This window comes from Cicer arietinum, chromosome 1, assembly GCF_000331145.2.
Source record: "Cicer arietinum cultivar CDC Frontier isolate Library 1 chromosome 1, Cicar.CDCFrontier_v2.0, whole genome shotgun sequence".
In the NCBI taxonomy this organism is placed as follows: domain Eukaryota; kingdom Viridiplantae; phylum Streptophyta; class Magnoliopsida; order Fabales; family Fabaceae; genus Cicer; species Cicer arietinum.
In genome coordinates, this window is record NC_021160.2 from 17,229,396 (window position 1) to 17,255,002 (window position 25,607).

The following is a 25,607-nucleotide window of genomic DNA, read 5'->3' on the forward strand; positions in this document are numbered from 1 at the left end:
CTGTATCGGAGTTCTACTGCACTGTAGAAAACCGTTCTAGAATTACACCCTCAATATGGCAGTTTAAGCCACTCTCAATATGACAATTAAAGTCACTCTCAATATGGTACTATGACCATTCATAACTACGGCATAATAACCGCTCAAAAAGACAAAAACGAATGGACTACGGCATAATAACCGCTCTAAAAACAAAGTGATTACGGCATAGCATCCGCTCTAAAAACAAAAGAACTACGGCATAACAACCGCTCAAAAAACCGAAAGAATTACGGCATAACAACCACTTTAAAACCGAAGGGACTACGGCATAATAACCGCTCTAAAACCGAAGGGACTGCAGCATAATAACCGCTCTAAAACCAAAGGGACTGCGGCATAATAACCGCTTTAAAAACCGAAGGGACAAAAAGAAAGGGGAGAAGTGGCTCAAAAATTAGGCGAGCAGAATATAAGAGGGAGAAAAGAGAAAGTTGGGAAAAGCATCCAACTTTGGTGTACTTTTCACAATAGCTTGAAACTCATTATATAGTGATGGAAGCAAAGTCACATATGTTTTCTAAACAATGTGGAACTTTAGTATGTAAAGAATTGAAACTACACAAAATATGATAGTTTTTCAAAGTGGGATTTCAAAAAATATTCTTACCAATGTGGGACTTGAATTTTAAAAAACAAGTTTCTTTCCAATTAAATTTACAAAAAATATTTCTTTCCAATGTGGGACTTCAACACATTTTTAAATTCACACTATAACATACATATGTTCCAACAGTTACACAACCTTCTACATCATTGTCATGTAAAGCACCAACCTTAATTACAAATTGCAAAAACAAAAAATTAATACATATTGATTTAGATCATTAAAATAATTTAAAGGTTAAAAGAATATAAATCTCTTCAAGAGAAAAAGAGATAATATGAATAACATGTTACACCCTAGTACTATGTCTACGGTGAACGAAAATTTAAAGGAAAATTATGTATAGATGAAATAATATGAACAATATTATAATGGAGGTACCGTCAATGGGAGATTATTGAGAAGAAACAATTAACAAAGGACGACAAAAGAAGAAGAAGAAGAAGAAGAAGAAAAAGAAAAGTCGCATAAGATCATTCATAAAATAAAATAATTTTTTAATATTAATATTAAAAATATTATTGCTGATACTGGTATTATGAAAAAATTTGTCTTCATGTATTTTTTCGATAAGAATTTGAAGCGGTGGTTGTAGTGTTTGAAAAATCTTTTTTTTTTCGAAAAATTGTCCAATCTTAATATAATTGATTGTATTTTTTTTAATTCATAAATATAACTATATTGCTAATATTGGTATTATTGTTATTTTTAATAATGGTAATATCAATTAAATTAATGCACTCTTCAATAACTAATAAATTAATTAAAAACATTGTTGTTATTGGTATTATTGGTATTTTTTTAATAATAATAATAATAATATGAATTAAATTCACGTAGTTTTGAATAAGAATTTGAAGTGTTGGTCTTTAAAGTAGTGTTTGAATTTTTTTTTTAAACTTTTAATCGTGATGTAATTGATTGTATGTTTAAAAAAAAATTCTAAATAAAACTATATTGCTTGTATTGGTATTATTGTTATTATTATTATTTTTAATAATAATAATAATAATAATAATAATAATAATAATAATAATAATAATAATATCAATTAAATTCATGTACTCTTCACAAACTAATAAATAAATTAAAAATATTGCTGATATTGGTATTATTGTTATTATTATTTTTAATAATAATAATAATAATATCAATTAAATTTATGTACTCTTCAATAGTTAATAATTAATTAAAAATATTGTTGATATTGGTATTATTGTTATTATTTTATTTTTAATAATAATAATAACAATTAAATTCATGTGCTCTTCAAAAATTAATAAATTAATTAGATTAGATTAATATAAATAAAATAATAATTATTAATATAAATTTTATATTTGTCTAAACATTCTTATTATGTGACATTTGTCAAATTTACTAAAATATCATATTTGCTTTATTCTATTTTATAGATAATATACTGTATAGATTTAAATGAATTTAATAAACTCACATAGGAGGCGTTGCCTCTTTATAATATCTTTTTCTTTATCATAATTTCTTCTTTGGGTCTCATGCTCATTTTTTATTTATTTTAATTGATATTGTTTACTTCTTTTGTAGAAATATATTTATAAAAAATGATAAACAATTGATTTAATAAAAAATTGCAATTTAAAAAATAATACATTAATAATTGATATAATATTAATGAATTAATAATTGATATAATAATTAATGAATAAAATTAATTTACATAACCATTCATACTAGTGTCACATATAAAATTAATTTACATAACCATTCATACTAGTACCACACATATATGTATGTTATGAAATTGTTTTTGAAAATAACTCTCAAGTATTTGATTTAAATTGGTTGTAAGTTTAAAATAACATAGTGTATATCTTATTTTCTCTTTAATGTATATTTTCATATTGTTCATAAATCATGTGAAGACACAGGTAATTACTAGTTACAAAGAAAATGAAAGATGACTTAGAAGTTGAATTGTTAATCAATTAAGCGGTTACTCTACCTACGATATATTGTTATTTACTCTAAATATTGGAAAGTTAACGAAACAAACTTTAGCGCAATAAAAAAAGTGGGAGTATCCGTATGAACAATTGTAATAAATAAAAAGGTAAACACAATCACACAAAAAATTCTTATAAAAAACACAAATAATTTTTGTAATAGAAATACATTTATTTATTTCTTAAATTATTTAATTATCTGAGTTATTTAGCTACTATAGGCACATAAACATCTATCCTTTGTATCAAAGTTTGGAACACAATCCATGCCCACCATAATTCTTTGAAGAAGAGTCTTGATTGAAGAAACAAGTGCATAAGTTGTAGTCATCACATATCCACCCTAATCCATGCCCACCATATAGTGAATCACAATTCTCACTATAATTTATGTCATCACATCTATGGTAAATTTGTGAGCATACTCTCCTTTTACCGTTAATTGCACTATAATCACATAAATTAGAGATTTGTCATTTGAAATTTAGGCAAATTATTGGGTACCTTATGATTTTATTGAATACCGGTACGCGAAAGGCAAAATCAATTCAACATTTAAATTTAATTCAAAATAATTAAATATTAAAAAATCATAAGATATTTAATGATGACAACGATGTTTGTTAACTTTCTTTTGGCTTATAAGGAGTTATGTTTCTTCTAGTTATATAATGCCACTAGTTATAATCAAGCCACATATAATCGCAACATTAAATAAAATAAAAATAAAATAAAAGTTTTTTTTAGTAAAAAGACACTTTAAGACGTCATTATTAGAAATTTCACGTTTAATTATCGATTTGGATATTGGATATTGAATATTTTAAGTTACATTAACAATCAAATTGGTGATTGAAATTTTAAATCTCATAACTAAAATTGTGTGTCATTCAATTGCTAACTCATTTTTTAATATATTTAATATTTTAACTGTCACAAAAAATATTACAGCCAATTTTTTTAATTCCCTCAATTTTTTTATTTTTTTTTAACTCAATTTCCTCAACTTTTTATGAATATATCTCTAATTCCCTCTCACCTTCAGTTTCCTGCTAAATGTGATAGTTTCATATTGGATGCCTTAAATACCATGCACAACCTATATAATTTAAAACTATAAGTTATTAATTTGTTCATTTATTTAACTTAAAGTTTTGTCTCTTACTCTATTGAAAGTTTAATAATTTGTAGTTTTAGATTGAATGAGGGAAAATTAGAAAATGTCTTATTTTCAGTTTAAAATTAAAATGGGCTTCTTTTTTACTAATATAACATGTTTTTAATGTTGAGTTTTCTTTATGTTGTTAGACGGAATTGAATGGCACCACTTCGAGTCATTCAGATTTATTTCTTCACACATACAAACATGGTAAGGATAAAACTTGGATTGATAGAAAGATCGGAATATGTACATGTGTGAGTTTTCACTTTAATTATATATTATTATTTTTGTTGATTTCACTCTATTGAAGTGTTTTAAAATATTAATTAACTTTATATTTATGTTGACAGGAAAAGTATAGACGTATATTGGAAGAAAGAAGCATCTTTGCAAGGAACTCTCCCACCAAATAAATTAGATGTATGGCGTGAGATTGCAAGAATATAAAAAATGACGAGTATATATCGGAATAAAATCTACTGTATTATTTGGGAGATCATATTATTGTGGCTCGTGTTCTTCATCAACCGAGTGGGTACAAAGACATGAATTTGAAGAAATGAGAAATGAAAGAGATCAACTTTAAGAAAAATTGACTAATAAAAATAGAGCAGTTGGGAGCAACAATCATTTGATAAAACAATTGTTGGATAGCTTGAACTTTCATCCCATGCCATATACTAGAGACCAAGTTTATGATGATGAAATTGGTGATAATGATGTGACCATGATGATGAAGAGTTAGATGGATAATGAAAAGTTAATCTCAAGAAAAACTATGTTGCATTTTGTTAAGACTAAAATATATTGTGTAGACTAAAATTTTATATGTATTTTTTATTTATTTAAAATACTACTTAAATGCATTATGTTCTTTGGTCATGTACATTGGTGTCTTGTCCAAACAAAAAATGTTTTTGGTCTATGAACTTTTTAAAATCTTGAAATCAAATTTAAAAAATATTTTCATTGTTTTTTCGACGATTAATTTTAATGGATTTAAAAAAAAAACTACAAAGTTTAGAGGCGAAATTAGTGATCTAATACTTTATAAAAATAACAAATTCAATCATAAAATTAGTCTCTAAATTAGTCGCTATGGCATGAAAAATCAATTTAAAATAATTCCTAAATTGGTCTCAAATTTTGATCACTAAACGAGTCTCTAAATTCGGTCACAAAATCAATTGCTAATTGTCAGTCGTTGATTCAGCCACAACAACTAATGACTAATGATTTATCAACTGAATTTTAAAGGTTTCTAATTCAGTTGCTAAAAACAACAACGATCGATTTTTGAGCAATAGCGATTGAAAAGTCAATCACTAAAGACGAAATTTCTAATAGTAAGTCACTATAACAAAAGTGTGTCTTAATATCAAACTTATAGTGTCGACCACAATACGGACGTTATATTGTCTAGTTAGCGTCCAAATAACGGACGCTATAAATATTTTCCAATAAAATTTATTTTGGTACTAGTATCAACTTTAGCGGACTCTACAATGAGACTAATAAATAAAAATGTTTTGTTTGTGTATAGCGCCAATTTTTTAATCGATAGCGTCGCTTGACGAGCTACTATATAATAGAAATAATTTTGTTAGTGTTTCCCTTATTTAGGACGCAATCTTAATTTTTTGTATGTATTTTCCCCTTTTCTCCTTTCAATAACATTTCTCTATTTTGTCTCACGCTTGTACAATCTAGTAACTCCATCGTTCTCATCTCCATGCAACTCTATTGTGGTTGGATCTCACTGACATGTCATGTTTGCTATTCCACCAATCTTTTGAGTCTCATGCCATTCGCTACTCCTGGTTATGTACTCTATTCTCCCTCAACTTTAACTTCTTCACCTATTTGTTTTTGTTTTCTCCTATAGCTTTATTTTTTTTCTTATAGTCCTTTGATTTCCATTCAAATTTTCAAGGAAAAGATAGGGAAATGATAATATGTTAGTTTTCTATTTAGATTTCGCATGGCTTTCATGGCTCTTGGAGCAAAAGTTGTGATGTTATTGGATTGAATTTGTATGATGCTCATTTCTGTACGTGTCTTCATCCCTTGGTTTGTTCTATGATTTGATGAAACTATGAAAGTAAAGTATAGCGATGCCATGGTTTTAAAATGTGGTTGTGGTTACTTCACAAGCCTTTACACTGCATCAAAATAAAGATAAATGTAGTTGATGCAATCTAAATTGCAGCTGTGATTCCACTGTGGAGTCTTCAAAATATGCAATTTTGCAGGTTCAATTGCAAGATCATAAGGTCATATGTCTTTCCTTATAGTTAATATATTTACTTGGATCATACAACCTTTTTGGTATAATTCCATATGTCTTTCCTTATAATTGTAGCCTACTAGTTCAAAAACTAATGTTTTGGATGAAGAATTCAACAAAAGAATAACAAATATCGAGGGCAAAGATTAAAAAAAAAACCAAAAAATAAAAAAAGCAAAACTACGTCATAATCTTTTCTGCCTCATATAAAGAACAATTTCTTCATAAATTTTTTTGTGGTGATATTCTTCTTTTTGAAAAACTCTAATACTTATGCGTCTAAATTAGAATCTGACAATAGGCCACACTCCGAAAGTCAACTCTCTGCTCAAAGTTATCTGTTTACTAGTCAATCCTTTGATCAAGTCAACAACTTAACATCCTCTTACCTCTACTTTTTCAAAGTTACTCTTATCCTCTAATGGATCATCCTATGATATTCATGTCATTTTTATCAAGATACGCTAAAGACAAAAATGGACAAGTATTGAATGTTGATTCAAGAATTATGAAGATTGATATGATCCATATTTTACGTATTGAATTTATGCCAATTAATACAATGGTCAGAAACCCTAATAGTTGTGCAAGTATCTATGTAAAGGTGTACGATCATCAGTGCAAGTTGATAAGCTAGAAGTTATCTATTTTGATAGCTTTATTTGATAGGTTAATTTGATGCTTTTAATTTGGTTTTAGTTCTATCTTACTACCTTTTTGTTTTGTTTAGATTGCAAGGAGAAGTGAAGGAATTGGTGAAGATTTTTAGTGCAAAAGAGCCTTGAAGTCAAGTGGTGCAGTCATGGTGCATCCTGATCAAGAAAATGAAATAAAGTCAAGTTCCAGCAAGTATTATTGTCTGGCCATAATGGTCATTACGGTCATAATGAATGAACGAGAAAAAACAAGAATTTGTCACTCCAAGTCAACAAAGATTATTATCTAGCAGTACGTAATAACCATAATCTGCTCATCTTCTGTTGTCAAACCTGTTACTATCTGGCAGTAATGGCCATTATGACCATAATCTGCTCATCTTCTGTTGTTGAACAATTTTTCTTCTATGAAATTCTGACGGTTTCTTGTAATTAAAGCTCATGAAGGCACTTAAGCTATAAAAATGGCGAAAATACTCAGTTTTAGACAAACATTCCTACTCACAATTTCTTGTTATTGTTTCTTTTGTTCTTGTATTTTACTTATAAATTTTCTAGTTTCAATAATATTCAATTTTATATTTTTGCTTTGTTATTTTATTATGTTATTTTGTATTTTCAATGTTTTTATATTTAAGCCTTGATTCTACTATGATCATATGTGAATATTCCTTGTCTTGAGGTTGTAGGATTTCCAATGTTGGATCTCTAACAATTTCTATTTCTTTTTATCATGGGTGTTGATCATTTAATTCAATCTTAGTAAGATTCATATTCATACTTTGATATCAAATAATATACCGAAAGATAGATTTGATATTTGACCCCTAAGATTGGACAAGAGAATGAAATCATGAAAATAGATTTTGGTTCTCTTGATATCATGAAAGATATCTTCTCTTAAAGGATTTTGCTAATACATCAATCATGAAAATAGGTTGGTTATTATTTTAAAATGCATTTTTGTTCTTTGAAAGAAGCCTTAGCTATAATTATTTATCTGATTTTTAAGAGTTTAACACCCATAACTCAAATAAGGTTAATTTTATTGTATCCATCATTGTGAAAAACTGCAATCCCAAAGCTTTATTTTAATTGTGAATTTTAAACCAAAAATAATTATCAACATTTACCGTTTTAGCTAATTCTCATAGTAAAAGAGACACTAGTACTCATAACAAAGTCTTTGTAGGAACGATAATTTTTACTATGCGATAATCTCGTGCAATTGCGGTCTTATCACAAGTAGAGACAACGACAAGAAAATACAAGTACATAAATACTACAAACATATAGAAACCTTGAGAATTATTGCAATACTCTTGTTACACTCTAAGTGCATACCTTCTAATATTCTCTTGTGAGAGCCCTTCAAAAAACCTAATACTACGTTATTGTAATCAAGTTCAGTAATGGTTGTTTCCTCAATAATTTTACTGTACTAAGCTAGAAGGTTGAGAATATTTTAGTATATTTATTTTGACTAGTAGGTGTTCTAGTAGGCATGTGATAAATTAGTTGATTTAGTGGATTAATTAATCCTTTAGAGTAAAGGGCCTATACATAGCTACTGTGTTAGTGGTGAACCAGGATAAATTGATTTTGACTGTATCTCCTCTATCTCGTTATTTATTATGCATCATCTTGCTTTTCATTTGAGTTTACAAAACACAATTCAAATCTCTTTCTTGTATTTTCCACTCTTTAGTATTAGAATGTTTTTTCACTATATGATAGTAGATCTTGAAGAAAATTTTGATCCGTAACCATTTGAAGTTTTTAATTAAAAAAAATGAATTTGTGTTAGTAAATTAGTCCTTGAAGTTTTTGTAGTTTTGATTTTTAAAAAGACTGTTATATGCATATTTAGAACCATGGATGAAGATATTTTGGGAAGAGGAAATTTTTCCTTTCATTGCCCATAATGGACAAACCAAATACAAACCCCAGTGTTTTAGAATTTCAAATTTTACTTTGTTGAAAGGGGAATGTGATCTTTGATTTAAAAGGGTTAAAAATCTAAAATTATTTATTTGAAATAATTTTGTTGAAAATTTTAGGGTTTTAAAAATGTTAGTAGATTTGAAGCGATGACTTTAAAAATTTCTACGAGTGTTTAAGCTGTAAGAGAGAGTGGAAACTTTTGGTGTTATGTGAAAAAATTTAAGGAAAGAAAAGAGACAAAGAAATGTTAGAATCTTTTTGGAAAAGTTTGAAAAACAAATGTAGTAAGTTTTGTTTTAAAAACAAGTGGTTTAGTTGATCTATCTCAAAATGAATTGAGTTTTGAAAATTTATGAGGTTTAAAAATGTCTTGAAATTATCCTCGTTGAGTACCTTGAAAACTTTATGGGATTGTTAGTCCTTGATAAAATTTTAGTGAGAGAAGTGCAAAACTCTAGAGTGATGCTTTGGGGGTAGATAGCCGAATCAGGGTTATGTTAGAAAGTGTCAAGAGTTTGTTTTAAGTTAAGACGGTTCTTGATTTAAGATGCGAAAGAACTTTGAGGAATCAATGCTTTTGTTACGGAACACTTTTAAGGTAAGAGCTTCTTCCAAGTTTTTAATTTTACATGTAGGGATTTGCTTGTTATATGTATTTAGTGTTTTGGGAATTTTGATACATGCAAAAATGTGTAGTTCATATCTGTTAAAATGCATGTAGTAATATGTGTTATGAATTTATTGATGATAAACTTTCATGAATATGTTATGTGAAAAGTTGTTGAAAAATTATTAGCGTTCAATGAATATTAAAAGTAGAGTTTTTTAATAACTATATTTGAATAATAATTGTTAAGAAATAGTAAGAGTATACTCATGCATTCATAGTTGTGTATGATATTCTATACAGTTGGAATCTGTCACTGGTTTGTTTGGAGGGACTGCCATATCTTTAAGCGGATTATCGAATCGTGACTATCTGGACAGACGTCACATTGGATCAAAAAGATTTGTAGAGAAGATGTCTAAATACTTTTGCAGAGTGTAACACCCCAAGTTTATTATAATAACATATTTTAGTAATATTATAATAAATGATTAATATATATGTATTTGTTGTGGTATGATGATTTTGTAGGTGTCTCTTTTAGTAATCTATTTAAATTATTGGTGTTAAAAATATTTGTTTTGTTTTAAGAATTAGTTATATTAAATTTAGATTGTTATTATTTTGAGTGTAATATGTTATTGTTATGGCTAATTAGATCTACAATAATTAAAACTTATTTTTATTTTATGAGTGGTTATTAAGTTAATAAAAAGAGTCTTATTATTATTATTATTATTATTATTATTATTATTATTATTATTATTATTATTATTATTATTATTATTATTAATAATAATAATAATAATAATAATAATAATAATAATAATAAAATGAAGATGTGTTGTTATCCCACTATGTTTGTCATGTAGTATATAATATATATATATATATATATATATATATATATATATATATATATATATATTGGTATTATCAAATTAAATTATCAATAGTTTAATGACATGTCATCTATGAGTAGTTTGATTATATTTTAAATTTAACACCACGAAATTTTGTTTACATTTTTGTTCTATTTTAAAATAATTAATATTTATTTATTAGATTATATACAAAAAATAATCAAGTTTTTTCTCTCCATCTGTTATCTCTTTGCATTGTCTCTCAATCCCGTCTCCCTCCGCCATTCATCACTATCTCGCACGAATTTGAGTTGGGATCTTCTCACGGTGGTGGAAAAACGGTGCAGAGATCTTCTTACGACGGTTGAAAGACGACGGAAGATAGTGATTTTCTTTGGTGGTGGAGGTCAGGTCAGGTGAAGTCTTTTACTTTTATTTTTCATTAAAGTATGGAAAATATGTATGTCCTCTTTCTTTTCCTTAACATACGTAAAGATTTTCGTAATTATCATAATATGGGTCACCAAGATAATTGAAGATCTTTTGGTAAAGTTAATTTGGTCATGACTCCAGTCCGCATCCAGATTGTTCTTCCTTTACATATTGTTTCAAAACAATCATCAATGTCCTAGCGTAACCTCTTTGAATGGTCCATGTCATGACCTTATATATACAATGCATATGTGACATCGTGCATGCAATTCATATTTCACTAACACCTCAAATGCAAGTAATTACTACCTTTAACATCACAATTATGTAAAACATATCATATGAATATATTTTGATTCAAACATCAAAAGAAGTTTTAGTTAGAGGTAGTAATTAATTAGAGTAAGTCGCTGAATTAAGACAATATGATCAGAGGAAACATTATATCAAAAGAAGCATGGACATAAGAAGAATTAGTTTAGAGACAACCCAATCAAAGGAGGAACTGGATCATAGGCAGCATGATTAGAGGTAGATTTGGATAAGAGGAAGAATTGGATCAGAGGTAGCATGATTAGAGTCATCATGATCAAAGGGAGACAAAAGAAAGAAAGTTAGAGGCAGCCAGAAGAAAGAAGAAAATTAGAGACAACCAGAAGAAAGAAAGTCAGAGGCAACCAGAAGAAAGTAGAAAATCAGAGGCAACTAAAAGAAAGAAAGTCAGAGGCAAACCAAAAAAAAATAAGAAAAGCAGAGGCAGGAACAAATCAGAAACAGAAATAAAACATCCGCAGAACAAAAACGATCAAATGAAGGCTTAGTAGTCTAGGACTATTGCGAAAATTTTATTAAGAATATACATGTGATTGTATTTTTGAATATATTATATTATTATTATTAATTGGTATTAGTGTGAATATTTGTCCTATTTCAATATTGGTTAAGATTTTGTATATTATCTTTGAGGGAAAGTGAAGTACCAATTTAATCGGTGTAAAAATGTTTCCTTGCTTTACTATGATTATGTTGATTATTAATTCTATATGATTCCATGTCATGTGGATTTTTTGTATGCTTTAAGTGTAGTTCTTTAGAGAGGAGAATCAATATTTTAAGTTAAGATTTACTAGAATAGTATAAACATAACTTTTGTTGAAAATGTCAGAAATATTGTTTATGATTAAAGACCATGAAATTTCAAAAGATTTGGAACAATATAACAATGTTTAGATAGTTGTAGTGTAAGTCAATTGAATTCTTTTACAGCTAGACATTATGAGTTGGAGTAAGTTGTCAAGGAGTCCGCTAGATTTAGATACCTAAGTAAGAGTTTTGTTTGGATCTATTGTGAAAAATAGATCGATTGTTTTGTTTGGAGTTAACTAAATGATATAGACTTTTTAGCTTAGGAAGTAACCCTTAAGATATTAATATTTTTATGTGTAGTAAAAATAAAAAACTTGCAGTTATGACAAATTAAAGATCAGTGTAGAATGACATCGTAAAACTCAGCAACTTAAAGAATTAGTCTTAGCATGAGTTCTTAAGCATGTGTAAGAGTTAAATTAGATTCAAATCCTATGAACCTTTGAGAGGAGTAAGTGTAAATTAATCTACACTATTTTGCAGCTTTAATTTCAGAGGCGAAATCCTTTAAAAGTAAGTAAAATTGCAATACTTCAAATTTTTTATAATCACGTATTTTAATAATATTATGATAAATTATTAATATATATCATTATTTTAAAAATCGCTTTTTCATAATAAAAAATAGAGAAATGCTAAATTTTTATTATCAACACATGTACTAATGATTTTTTAATGACTAGGTTATACTTTATTCGAATTTTATCTTTAAGTTTTTATCGTCGAACTCTTAATATTATAAGTTATGAAAATTTAAAATTTATTAATTTATATTATCAATTTTTTAATGTCTTATTCAATTATATCTTTTTATATGTAATTATAACAATATTTTAAATTTATAATTTTCATATCAACCACAATAGTTTGATGAGAAAGTTTTAAGGCTTAAAACTCATTTCACCCTCTTACCCTTAGCCATCAAATCTCAAAACATATATAAACACCAAAGCATACATCACATTCCGAGATCATAATCATATAACAACAATTCATCAATCCATAACTCATTTATAGCAATAATCAAGCAAGATATGTCATGGCCAACAAGCATAAGAAAAAAAATAGCACAACTATCTAGTCACTACTATCCAAACCATATTGAAAGATCCTTGTTTCTCTCCATAACTTATCATAACAAAAGGTTTAAAGACGAAGAATGCTTGATCCAAGGCCCATTAACGGTGGAGCACACACACACACACACACAAAGAGGGAGGAGGATTTAGAATTGGAATCAAAGAAAATGATTGTCAAAAAAGATTAAGAAATTAAGTTTTAATTACCTCTAATTCAATTTGAGTTTGATACAAGGTTGCAACTTTGATGAGAATTCACATTCACTATTTCATTTTTATTAAGAAGAAAAATAGTAGCTTAGGGTACCAAAGATTGGTCAAGGGGACCCTAAAGTTTTTTCAATTCACTCTAGTTACAAAGGAATAATATAATTCAATAGTAAAACGTAATTCTTGAGTTCGACACTCGGTACTATCATTTTAATTATTACTTACAACGATTCAGTAAACTTGTTGAAACACTATCAAATAACATGGTAGTTGTACTATATGAATGTAATAATGTGGTTGTATTCAAAGATGAAATATTATGTTGGTTTTAATCAAAGATGATAGATTATGTGTTCAATTTTGTGTTTATGACAGGTTATGTGTTCTGGACTAATTTATAGTCCGTGTTAAAAATAAAAGACTAAATTGAATTTCATTAAACAAATTAAACAAATGAAGAACAAATTTGAATGTTAAGTGAACATAATTATCATTACAACTTCAATAGAAACTAAACATTAACTTCTCATTACAACTTCAACATAATTGTCATTACAATTTCAACAAAAATTGAACATTAACATGCCATTAAAACTTCAGCATAATCTTGTCATTACAACTTCAACATAATTGTCATTATAATTTCAACAGAAAATGAATATGAAGTGTCATTTTTACTTCGAAATACTTCAAAATACTCAAAATAAGATTTTAAGTTCAACATACATCAACTTCAAATCACATGTTCTTCTACTTCAACATACTCAAAACAGAACAAGTAAACAACCAAACAAGTTCATTACAAACAAAATAGCATATTATTCAAGTTCAATAAATCATTGCATTTAGGTTGTTTACCTCTACTGTTGACTTCCACTCTTCTGTTGACTTCCATTCTGCTGTTGACCTGCACTTTAACTCTTATTTGCATTTTGGATTTAGACTTGATAAACACTAGTTGCATTTGCATTTTGGGTCTTGACCTTACTTGCACTGGTTGCATTTGTATTTGGCTTCTTGATTAAATTTGTTTTCCTCTAAACATGTGGCATTGTGTGGTTTGAATTGCACGCCTTCCTATTATGTCCTTCTTGTCCACACCTTCTACATTTTACATACATTCACTTTCTGCAGGTACACTATCTGGTTTCAAGGTTAATTGTGTACTTATTAATGATGAAGTTCATGTGTGTGGTTTCAAACCAATTTTCCCCAATCAAATAAACATCCAGCTGTTTATTGCTGCCGATTCAATCTCACGTCTTCTCTTTATCTTTGACAATATACTTCATTCAAATATTGCAATTTTTTCTCTATTGGCAAACAACATTTCCCTGAGATATATTCTTATCTCTTCAATTATTGTGATAATTGGTTTTTGTCTCGGACCAACTATCACACCATTAAAAGTCTCACACATATTATTGAACATAATATCATACATTGTGGGAGTTTGGAACCTTGATTTACTCCAACACCTTGATGGTATTTGGATTAGGTACTTGTCAAACAGAAATTCCAAAACCGACATATTTATAAATCATGTTTGACATACTTATATGTGGTTCTCATACTTATATGTCTCTTCATTAACTTTTCTAATTTCATTCATTTCTCTTTCTCAAGCTTATGGGTAAGTAGATTTGGCAGCCCTTCACATCATTCGCTTCAATTTCACTCCAGGATGCTTCTTTCTAAAGTTATTGTACAAGTGCCCAACACATAATCTTTTGTCAACTCCTAGTAACAATTCATCAATGGTGGTACCAAACCCTACACACTTAAAAGACATTTAAAGTAAATTAATGTAAACTAAGAGAAATTAATGTTAATTAATAAGGAAAGTTTAAAATTATCTCCTATTGGTATGATAATATTGGGCATGTTGGGAATAAATCTTTTCCACCTAGATAAGTTTTCAGCAACTCCAAAAATCACAATCATTATTCTTTTCTCTGACCCTCTACCAGAATAAAAGCTATAGGCAACATTTGGTCATTGAAATCATTTCTAACAATTGCTAAAATCTAACCTCCATAATACCCCTTCAAGAAACAAACATCTAATCCAATAACATGCCTACACTAAAATAAACTATCCTTACATGCCTTCAAATATATGTATACTCTTTGAATGTATGGCATTTATTAGGATTAGATAGATCATCAAATCCCTCTTGAGCATGTTACACACTTACTTTGACATTTGTTCTAGGTTTAAACCTCAACAATTCATGACAATAATTGTACAATCATCTGCATTGATCTTTGAAGGACCCATTAACAAAATCTCTTGCATAATTCATTGTCCTTAATGTATTTGATTTAGTTATTCCAGTGTTCCATTATTTATGACATCTATCAGTTATATCAGGAGTCTACATCTTTGGTTTTTCCTTAATACCATTATACAGCCTTTTGCTCAACCAATTGGACTTCAACAATTTTACCTTATTGTATCTGCTACAAAAATGCTCATCAACCAAAGTCTTTATTGGCCGTGTTTCTTCATTTGGAAACCTTTTTTGCAAACAACTCGTACTCTTGTTTTATCATTCTTGATCATTGTTAAGCTCATACCGGAATGAACAACATATGTCATTATTGTCTCTTTAAAATCTTCCCCAACTTGCAAAATAAGAACTCACTTCCCATTTATAGTCATCCATCTTTTTAGACAACTTTAACATCTAGTATTTGGACTTTTTTTGTAATCTATTTTTTTAGAATCAGTATCTTCATAATTCAGACCTTCGCATCTTCAAACAAAATAACATAAATTACTTGTATATATACACATAAAAAGGATATTTTTGTAAGCTGCTCAGGAATAGTCTCACCACAGTCGAAGGTATAATCCCCATCTTCGAGCTACCACCGGAGGACTTTCTTCCTAGTCTTTGTCTTTGTCTTTGTCTTTGTCTTTGTCTTTGTCTTTGTCCCAACATGAAAAGAACTGCTTGTCTATAAGGGCTTCCAATGTGATTGTTCCTACGCAGTTCTCTGCTTAAGGATGCAAATTCACATCCCTAACTCCATTGGAAGGGTTAACATAAAAATAAAGTATTTTTAATTAATTTTATATTTACAATTTTGTCAAAAAATCAACTATATTTACAATAAAAATAACCAAAATCATTATAATAAATAGTTGAACTTAAAACATGAGATTTATGAAAATCTACGTTACCATTAAACTATTCCACAATTTTATATTTTTGGCGAGACATATGTTATATATACCATATATTATATATAAATATTATTATATATATATATATATATATATATATATATCTATTTTTACGAAAAAAGAAAATTTTAGAGTAGTCGTAGTCTCCCTCTATCACAACTAAGATCCACCCCAATCTTAATTCCTCCCTCCAACCACCAAGCCAACTTTAATATCTCTCTAAATCTTTATCACGTGATTTTTCAAAATTTATAAAATATCAAAAAAAGAAAAGAAAAAAAAAAATATATATATATATATATATATACTTATCTATCCAAAATCTTTTAAATTTTAACTTGCAAACAACTCTATATTTTAATCCAAATAATAATCAAAAATAAAATTCTTATTTTGAATTGTAATTATATAATATATATATATATATATATATATATATATATATATATATATATATATATTGGTATTATCAAATTAAATTATCAATAGTTTAATGACATGTCATCTATGAGTAGTTTGATTATATTTTAAATTTAACACCACGAAATTTTGTTTACATTTTTGTTCTATTTTAAAATAATTAATATTTATTTATTAGATTATATACAAAAAATAATCAAGTTTTTTCTCTCCATCTGTTATCTCTTTGCATTGTCTCTCAATCCCGTCTCCCTCCGCCATTCATCACTATCTCGCACGAATTTGAGTTGGGATCTTCTCACGGTGGTGGAAAAACGGTGCAGAGATCTTCTTACGACGGTTGAAAGACGACGGAAGATAGTGATTTTCTTTGGTGGTGGAGGTCAGGTCAGGTGAAGTCTTTTACTTTTATTTTTCATTAAAGTATGGAAAATATGTATGTCCTCTTTCTTTTCCTTAACATACGTAAAGATTTTCGTAATTATCATAATATGGGTCACCAAGATAATTGAAGATCTTTTGGTAAAGTTAATTTGGTCATGACTCCAGTCCGCATCCAGATTGTTCTTCCTTTACATATTGTTTCAAAACAATCATCAATGTCCTAGCGTAACCTCTTTGAATGGTCCATGTCATGACCTTATATATACAATGCATATGTGACATCGTGCATGCAATTCATATTTCACTAACACCTCAAATGCAAGTAATTACTACCTTTAACATCACAATTATGTAAAACATATCATATGAATATATTTTGATTCAAACATCAAAAGAAGTTTTAGTTAGAGGTAGTAATTAATTAGAGTAAGTCGCTGAATTAAGACAATATGATCAGAGGAAACATTATATCAAAAGAAGCATGGACATAAGAAGAATTAGTTTAGAGACAACCCAATCAAAGGAGGAACTGGATCATAGGCAGCATGATTAGAGGTAGATTTGGATAAGAGGAAGAATTGGATCAGAGGTAGCATGATTAGAGTCATCATGATCAAAGGGAGACAAAAGAAAGAAAGTTAGAGGCAGCCAGAAGAAAGAAGAAAATTAGAGACAACCAGAAGAAAGAAAGTCAGAGGCAACCAGAAGAAAGTAGAAAATCAGAGGCAACTAAAAGAAAGAAAGTCAGAGGCAAACCAAAAAAAAATAAGAAAAGCAGAGGCAGGAACAAATCAGAAACAGAAATAAAACATCCGCAGAACAAAAACGATCAAATGAAGGCTTAGTAGTCTAGGACTATTGCGAAAATTTTATTAAGAATATACATGTGATTGTATTTTTGAATATATTATATTATTATTATTAATTGGTATTAGTGTGAATATTTGTCCTATTTCAATATTGGTTAAGATTTTGTATATTATCTTTGAGGGAAAGTGAAGTACCAATTTAATCGGTGTAAAAATGTTTCCTTGCTTTACTATGATTATGTTGATTATTAATTCTATATGATTCCATGTCATGTGGATTTTTTGTATGCTTTAAGTGTAGTTCTTTAGAGAGGAGAATCAATATTTTAAGTTAAGATTTACTAGAATAGTATAAACATAACTTTTGTTGAAAATGTCAGAAATATTGTTTATGATTAAAGACCATGAAATTTCAAAAGATTTGGAACAATATAACAATGTTTAGATAGTTGTAGTGTAAGTCAATTGAATTCTTTTACAGCTAGACATTATGAGTTGGAGTAAGTTGTCAAGGAGTCCGCTAGATTTAGATACCTAAGTAAGAGTTTTGTTTGGATCTATTGTGAAAAATAGATCGATTGTTTTGTTTGGAGTTAACTAAATGATATAGACTTTTTAGCTTAGGAAGTAACCCTTAAGATATTAATATTTTTATGTGTAGTAAAAATAAAAAACTTGCAGTTATGACAAATTAAAGATCAGTGTAGAATGACATCGTAAAACTCAGCAACTTAAAGAATTAGTCTTAGCATGAGTTCTTAAGCATGTGTAAGAGTTAAATTAGATTCAAATCCTATGAACCTTTGAGAGGAGTAAGTGTAAATTAATCTACACTATTTTGCAGCTTTAATTTCAGAGGCGAAATCCTTTAAAAGTAAGTAAAATTGCAATACTTCAAATTTTTTATAATCACGTATTTTAATAATATTATGATAAATTATTAATATATATCATTATTTTAAAAATCGCTTTTTCATAATAAAAAATAGAGAAATGCTAAATTTTTATTATCAACACATGTACTAATGATTTTTTAATGACTAGGTTATACTTTATTCGAATTTTATCTTTAAGTTTTTATCGTCGAACTCTTAATATTATAAGTTATGAAAATTTAAAATTTATTAATTTATATTATCAATTTTTTAATGTCTTATTCAATTATATCTTTTTATATGTAATTATAACAATATTTTAAATTTATAATTTTCATATCAACCACAATAGTTTGATGAGAAAGTTTTAAGGCTTAAAACTCATTTCACCCTCTTACCCTTAGCCATCAAATCTCAAAACATATATAAACACCAAAGCATACATCACATTCCGAGATCATAATCATATAACAACAATTCATCAATCCATAACTCATTTATAGCAATAATCAAGCAAGATATGTCATGGCCAACAAGCATAAGAAAAAAAATAGCACAACTATCTAGTCACTACTATCCAAACCATATTGAAAGATCCTTGTTTCTCTCCATAACTTATCATAACAAAAGGTTTAAAGACGAAGAATGCTTGATCCAAGGCCCATTAACGGTGGAGCACACACACACACACACACAAAGAGGGAGGAGGATTTAGAATTGGAATCAAAGAAAATGATTGTCAAAAAAGATTAAGAAATTAAGTTTTAATTACCTCTAATTCAATTTGAGTTTGATACAAGGTTGCAACTTTGATGAGAATTCACATTCACTATTTCATTTTTATTAAGAAGAAAAATAGTAGCTTAGGGTACCAAAGATTGGTCAAGGGGACCCTAAAGTTTTTTCAATTCACTCTAGTTACAAAGGAATAATATAATTCAATAGTAAAACGTAATTCTTGAGTTCGACACTCGGTACTATCATTTTAATTATTACTTACAACGATTCAGTAAACTTGTTGAAACACTATCAAATAACATGGTAGTTGTACTATATGAATGTAATAATGTGGTTGTATTCAAAGATGAAATATTATGTTGGTTTTAATCAAAGATGATAGATTATGTGTTCAATTTTGTGTTTATGACAGGTTATGTGTTCTGGACTAATTTATAGTCCGTGTTAAAAATAAAAGACTAAATTGAATTTCATTAAACAAATTAAACAAATGAAGAACAAATTTGAATGTTAAGTGAACATAATTATCATTACAACTTCAATAGAAACTAAACATTAACTTCTCATTACAACTTCAACATAATTGTCATTACAATTTCAACAAAAATTGAACATTAACATGCCATTAAAACTTCAGCATAATCTTGTCATTACAACTTCAACATAATTGTCATTATAATTTCAACAGAAAATGAATATGAAGTGTCATTTTTACTTCGAAATACTTCAAAATACTCAAAATAAGATTTTAAGTTCAACATACATCAACTTCAAATCACATGTTCTTCTACTTCAACATACTCAAAACAGAACAAGTAAACAACCAAACAAGTTCATTACAAACAAAATAGCATATTATTCAAGTTCAATAAATCATTGCATTTAGGTTGTTTACCTCTACTGTTGACTTCCACTCTTCTGTTGACTTCCATTCTGCTGTTGACCTGCACTTTAACTCTTATTTGCATTTTGGATTTAGACTTGATAAACACTAGTTGCATTTGCATTTTGGGTCTTGACCTTACTTGCACTGGTTGCATTTGTATTTGGCTTCTTGATTAAATTTGTTTTCCTCTAAACATGTGGCATTGTGTGGTTTGAATTGCACGCCTTCCTATTATGTCCTTCTTGTCCACACCTTCTACATTTTACATACATTCACTTTCTGCAGGTACACTATCTGGTTTCAAGGTTAATTGTGTACTTATTAATGATGAAGTTCATGTGTGTGGTTTCAAACCAATTTTCCCCAATCAAATAAACATCCAGCTGTTTATTGCTGCCGATTCAATCTCACGTCTTCTCTTTATCTTTGACAATATACTTCATTCAAATATTGCAATTTTTTCTCTATTGGCAAACAACATTTCCCTGAGATATATTCTTATCTCTTCAATTATTGTGATAATTGGTTTTTGTCTCGGACCAACTATCACACCATTAAAAGTCTCACACATATTATTGAACATAATATCATACATTGTGGGAGTTTGGAACCTTGATTTACTCCAACACCTTGATGGTATTTGGATTAGGTACTTGTCAAACAGAAATTCCAAAACCGACATATTTATAAATCATGTTTGACATACTTATATGTGGTTCTCATACTTATATGTCTCTTCATTAACTTTTCTAATTTCATTCATTTCTCTTTCTCAAGCTTATGGGTAAGTAGATTTGGCAGCCCTTCACATCATTCGCTTCAATTTCACTCCAGGATGCTTCTTTCTAAAGTTATTGTACAAGTGCCCAACACATAATCTTTTGTCAACTCCTAGTAACAATTCATCAATGGTGGTACCAAACCCTACACACTTAAAAGACATTTAAAGTAAATTAATGTAAACTAAGAGAAATTAATGTTAATTAATAAGGAAAGTTTAAAATTATCTCCTATTGGTATGATAATATTGGGCATGTTGGGAATAAATCTTTTCCACCTAGATAAGTTTTCAGCAACTCCAAAAATCACAATCATTATTCTTTTCTCTGACCCTCTACCAGAATAAAAGCTATAGGCAACATTTGGTCATTGAAATCATTTCTAACAATTGCTAAAATCTAACCTCCATAATACCCCTTCAAGAAACAAACATCTAATCCAATAACATGCCTACACTAAAATAAACTATCCTTACATGCCTTCAAATATATGTATACTCTTTGAATGTATGGCATTTATTAGGATTAGATAGATCATCAAATCCCTCTTGAGCATGTTACACACTTACTTTGACATTTGTTCTAGGTTTAAACCTCAACAATTCATGACAATAATTGTACAATCATCTGCATTGATCTTTGAAGGACCCATTAACAAAATCTCTTGCATAATTCATTGTCCTTAATGTATTTGATTTAGTTATTCCAGTGTTCCATTATTTATGACATCTATCAGTTATATCAGGAGTCTACATCTTTGGTTTTTCCTTAATACCATTATACAGCCTTTTGCTCAACCAATTGGACTTCAACAATTTTACCTTATTGTATCTGCTACAAAAATGCTCATCAACCAAAGTCTTTATTGGCCGTGTTTCTTCATTTGGAAACCTTTTTTGCAAACAACTCGTACTCTTGTTTTATCATTCTTGATCATTGTTAAGCTCATACCGGAATGAACAACATATGTCATTATTGTCTCTTTAAAATCTTCCCCAACTTGCAAAATAAGAACTCACTTCCCATTTATAGTCATCCATCTTTTTAGACAACTTTAACATCTAGTATTTGGACTTTTTTTGTAATCTATTTTTTTAGAATCAGTATCTTCATAATTCAGACCTTCGCATCTTCAAACAAAATAACATAAATTACTTGTATATATACACATAAAAAGGATATTTTTGTAAGCTGCTCAGGAATAGTCTCACCACAGTCGAAGGTATAATCCCCATCTTCGAGCTACCACCGGAGGACTTTCTTCCTAGTCTTTGTCTTTGTCTTTGTCTTTGTCCCAACATGAAAAGAACTGCTTGTCTATAAGGGCTTCCAATGTGATTGTTCCTACGCAGTTCTCTGCTTAAGGATGCAAATTCACATCCCTAACTCCATTGGAAGGGTTAACATAAAAATAAAGTATTTTTAATTAATTTTATATTTACAATTTTGTCAAAAAATCAACTATATTTACAATAAAAATAACCAAAATCATTATAATAAATAGTTGAACTTAAAACATGAGATTTATGAAAATCTACGTTACCATTAAACTATTCCACAATTTTATATTTTTGGCGAGACATATGTTATATATACCATATATTATATATAAATATTATTATATATATATATATATATATATATATATATCTATTTTTACGAAAAAAGAAAATTTTAGAGTAGTCGTAGTCTCCCTCTATCACAACTAAGATCCACCCCAATCTTAATTCCTCCCTCCAACCACCAAGCCAACTTTAATATCTCTCTAAATCTTTATCACGTGATTTTTCAAAATTTATAAAATATCAAAAAAAGAAAAGAAAAAAAAAAATATATATATATATATATATATACTTATCTATCCAAAATCTTTTAAATTTTAACTTGCAAACAAATCTTTATTTTAATCCAAATAATAATCAAAAATAAAATTCTTATTTTGAATTGTAATTTATCGTTACGTGACAAGTATTCAATAAATTGAAGAATTATAATTTTCTTTTTAATAAGACCAAAATTGCACTCAACTTTTAAAGCAAATAAATAATATGATTTATTTTTTAATAGACTTAATTATAATTTTAGTCCCTCTACTATTACTATTTCAGGGAAATGGTCCCTCTTTTAGATTTTTGAATTAAAAAATACATAAAATTGACATATTTTTAATGACATGACATACAATTCTATAATATATAATATTCTAGATGCATTAATTATTGATATTTCATTAATTAAATTAAAAATATAAAAAAATTATGAAGTTGAAAGCGAAATTTTTACTAAGTTTTATTCAAATTTAATGGGTGTTAATCATTTTACATTATTGTATCATATGTCATGTTATTCAAAATATCTCACGTCATTATTTTTTAATTAAAAAAATCAAAAGATGGACTAAAACTGTCGATTTTTAAAATAGGGGGACCAATTTCGTGAATCAATAAAAATAAAAGAGACTAAAATTACAATTAAGCCTAAGATCAAAATTGTGTCTAAATTTTATAGCAAAGAAATAACGATAAATTATAGGCTATGTCCCTTAACTTAATTTCAGGTAACGTTTTAGTCCTTTATCTTTTTTTTTTTTTTCTGACTTGGTCCTTTATTTTAATTTTAAGTGACAATTTGATATTTTATGTTTTAAAATATCAACAATGTTATCCTTTTTTATACAAAAATTCAAAAAAAATTTCAATCAAAACTCATAAAATTAATTATATTCTTCAATATAATACAAATTTCATCAAATTCGTAACGCAAATTTTCAAATAAACTCATATTTTCATACTTTATTTGATATTGTTAGAAATAAATGACTAATTCGAAAGAAAAAAAAAATAAATGACTGAAACGTTACCTAAAATTAAGTTAAGGGACCACGTATGTAATTTAGCCTAAATTATATTACAAAATAGGCCACTTTTCATCATTCTTTAAAAGGAAAATCACTACACAATGACATTATTGTCACAAGAAAATTTTTTAATATTTTATTTTTTTGACAGGAAAAAATGAAAAAATTAAAATAAAACATATTTATTTACTATTTAAGTTTATTTTTTATATTTTTACAAAATGTAAAGTTTAAAATTAAAGGAGCAGCTGTGTAGTTTTATTGGCTCTGAGTGTGGTAGCTAATTCTAAGATAAAACAAACCCCTCTCATCCTACATTTTAGGGTTTTATTATTATCTTCAAATTCTTACATCTTTTCATTTCAATTTCAACGCCACTTCCTCTCTTCACTTTCCAACCAAAACCCAATCCACTCTATCTATCTATTCTACAAATTAAGGTAAGTTCAATCTTCTTCTCTTTTGGATAACTAACAACATCAACTCTAAACCCTTTGTGTTTCTGTTGAACAGTGTAACTGTATAAATGGCTACCTCTCAGTTGACAGCATCATTAATTTCTACGAGGAACGTGTCATCATTTCAAGGACTTAGACCTTCTGGAGTTCAGTTTCATTTTGCACGAAATGTCAGAATTGCTAATCCTGCACGAAGCTCCTTCAAGGCTCTGATTGTCAAGGCCGCCACTGTCGTTGCCCCCAAGGTATTTCTTTTTCTTTTTAAATTTTATTATGCTTTAATATAAATGAAAAATTGAAAATTTTGTTTTTTTTGCTATTATGTGTTTTTTTCCCTAATTTATGTCAATGCTGCGGTTATTTCGTTTATGAAGTACACGAATTACACTGAAACTAACAGTATAAATAATTGAAGTACATGTGTTTGTGTTGTTGTTGTGTCTGTGTTGGACATTGGTCACTCCTTTAATATGAAGTGTCGGTGCTACGTAGATTTTCATCCAAGAACATGTTGTGCTTTTTTTCCGGTGTTTGTGTTATATATAAAAGGAGGTTGTTATTGACAATGGTGAAATTGTTCTTGGAGTAAGATCTCTTGATTGTGTATTTATGAAAGTTTTAAGTTTTTTTTTTTTTTTTTGTAATTTTGCTTAGGGAAGGTTTGGGTTGAGTTCCGAAAAGAAAAGGGTAGGTGATGAAGTAGCAATTTATAGGACACATGTTTAAGGACAGTATAATTTTGATGATGAATGTTGATATCTTCTTGCCCTTCAATTTTGAACTTTGATATCTTGCACTTTAATTTAGGACAATTTTGAACCAATACTAAACAAAGATTACATAATTGTTGTATTGAAATACTGAGATAATTTCCTCAATTTTTGCTTTTAACGATGTATTATTAAGATCCAATGCTCTACATGTACCTGAGCGGTAGCTTTACTGTGCAGTACACCGCAATCAAGCCTCTGGGTGACAGGGTACTTGTAAAAGTGAAGGAAGCAGAAGAGAAGACAGAGGGTGGAATTTTGCTTCCCTCAAATGCTCAATCGAAGCCTCAAGGGGGTGAAGTGGTTGCTGTTGGAGAAGGAAAGTCAATTGGGAAGAACCAAGTTGAAATTAGTGTGAAGGTGATGTTGCTATGTTATTAAATCATCAAACCTTGAATTATCTTTTTAAGTTTTTAGGGAAA

At 28.3% G+C, this 25,607-nt stretch overlaps 1 protein-coding gene and 2 long non-coding RNA genes across 4 annotated transcripts in view; 1 reads left to right on the top strand and 2 right to left on the bottom strand.

Moving 5' to 3' along the window:
* Window positions 1-13,522: 13,522 nt before the first annotated feature.
* On the bottom strand, window positions 13,523-16,212 carry LOC113786688 (uncharacterized). 2 transcript variants are annotated; one of them, XR_012162817.1, is made up of 2 exons: window positions 15,467-16,212; window positions 13,523-14,790 (listed from the first exon to the last, which is right to left on the bottom strand). It is a non-coding gene; the product is annotated as an uncharacterized lncRNA (long non-coding RNA). The 2 variants fall into 2 exon arrangements; XR_003472953.2 differs by having other exon boundaries at window positions 13,523-14,797.
* Window positions 16,213-19,977: 3,765 nt separating this feature from the next.
* On the bottom strand, window positions 19,978-22,583 carry LOC113786717 (uncharacterized). Its single transcript, XR_003472996.2, has 2 exons — window positions 21,922-22,583; window positions 19,978-21,252 (listed from the first exon to the last, which is right to left on the bottom strand). It is a non-coding gene; the product is annotated as an uncharacterized lncRNA (long non-coding RNA).
* Window positions 22,584-24,217: 1,634 nt separating this feature from the next.
* Window positions 24,218-25,607, top strand: part of LOC101498320 (20 kDa chaperonin, chloroplastic-like) — a 3,313-nt gene continuing 1,923 nt past the window's right edge. The window contains exons 1-3 of the mRNA XM_004488054.4: window positions 24,218-24,397; window positions 24,471-24,660; window positions 25,366-25,545. Coding sequence (XP_004488111.1) covers window positions 24,484-24,660; window positions 25,366-25,545 — 357 coding nt within the window. The 5' untranslated portion in view covers window positions 24,218-24,397; window positions 24,471-24,483. The remainder of the gene's footprint in view (window positions 24,398-24,470; window positions 24,661-25,365; window positions 25,546-25,607) is intronic.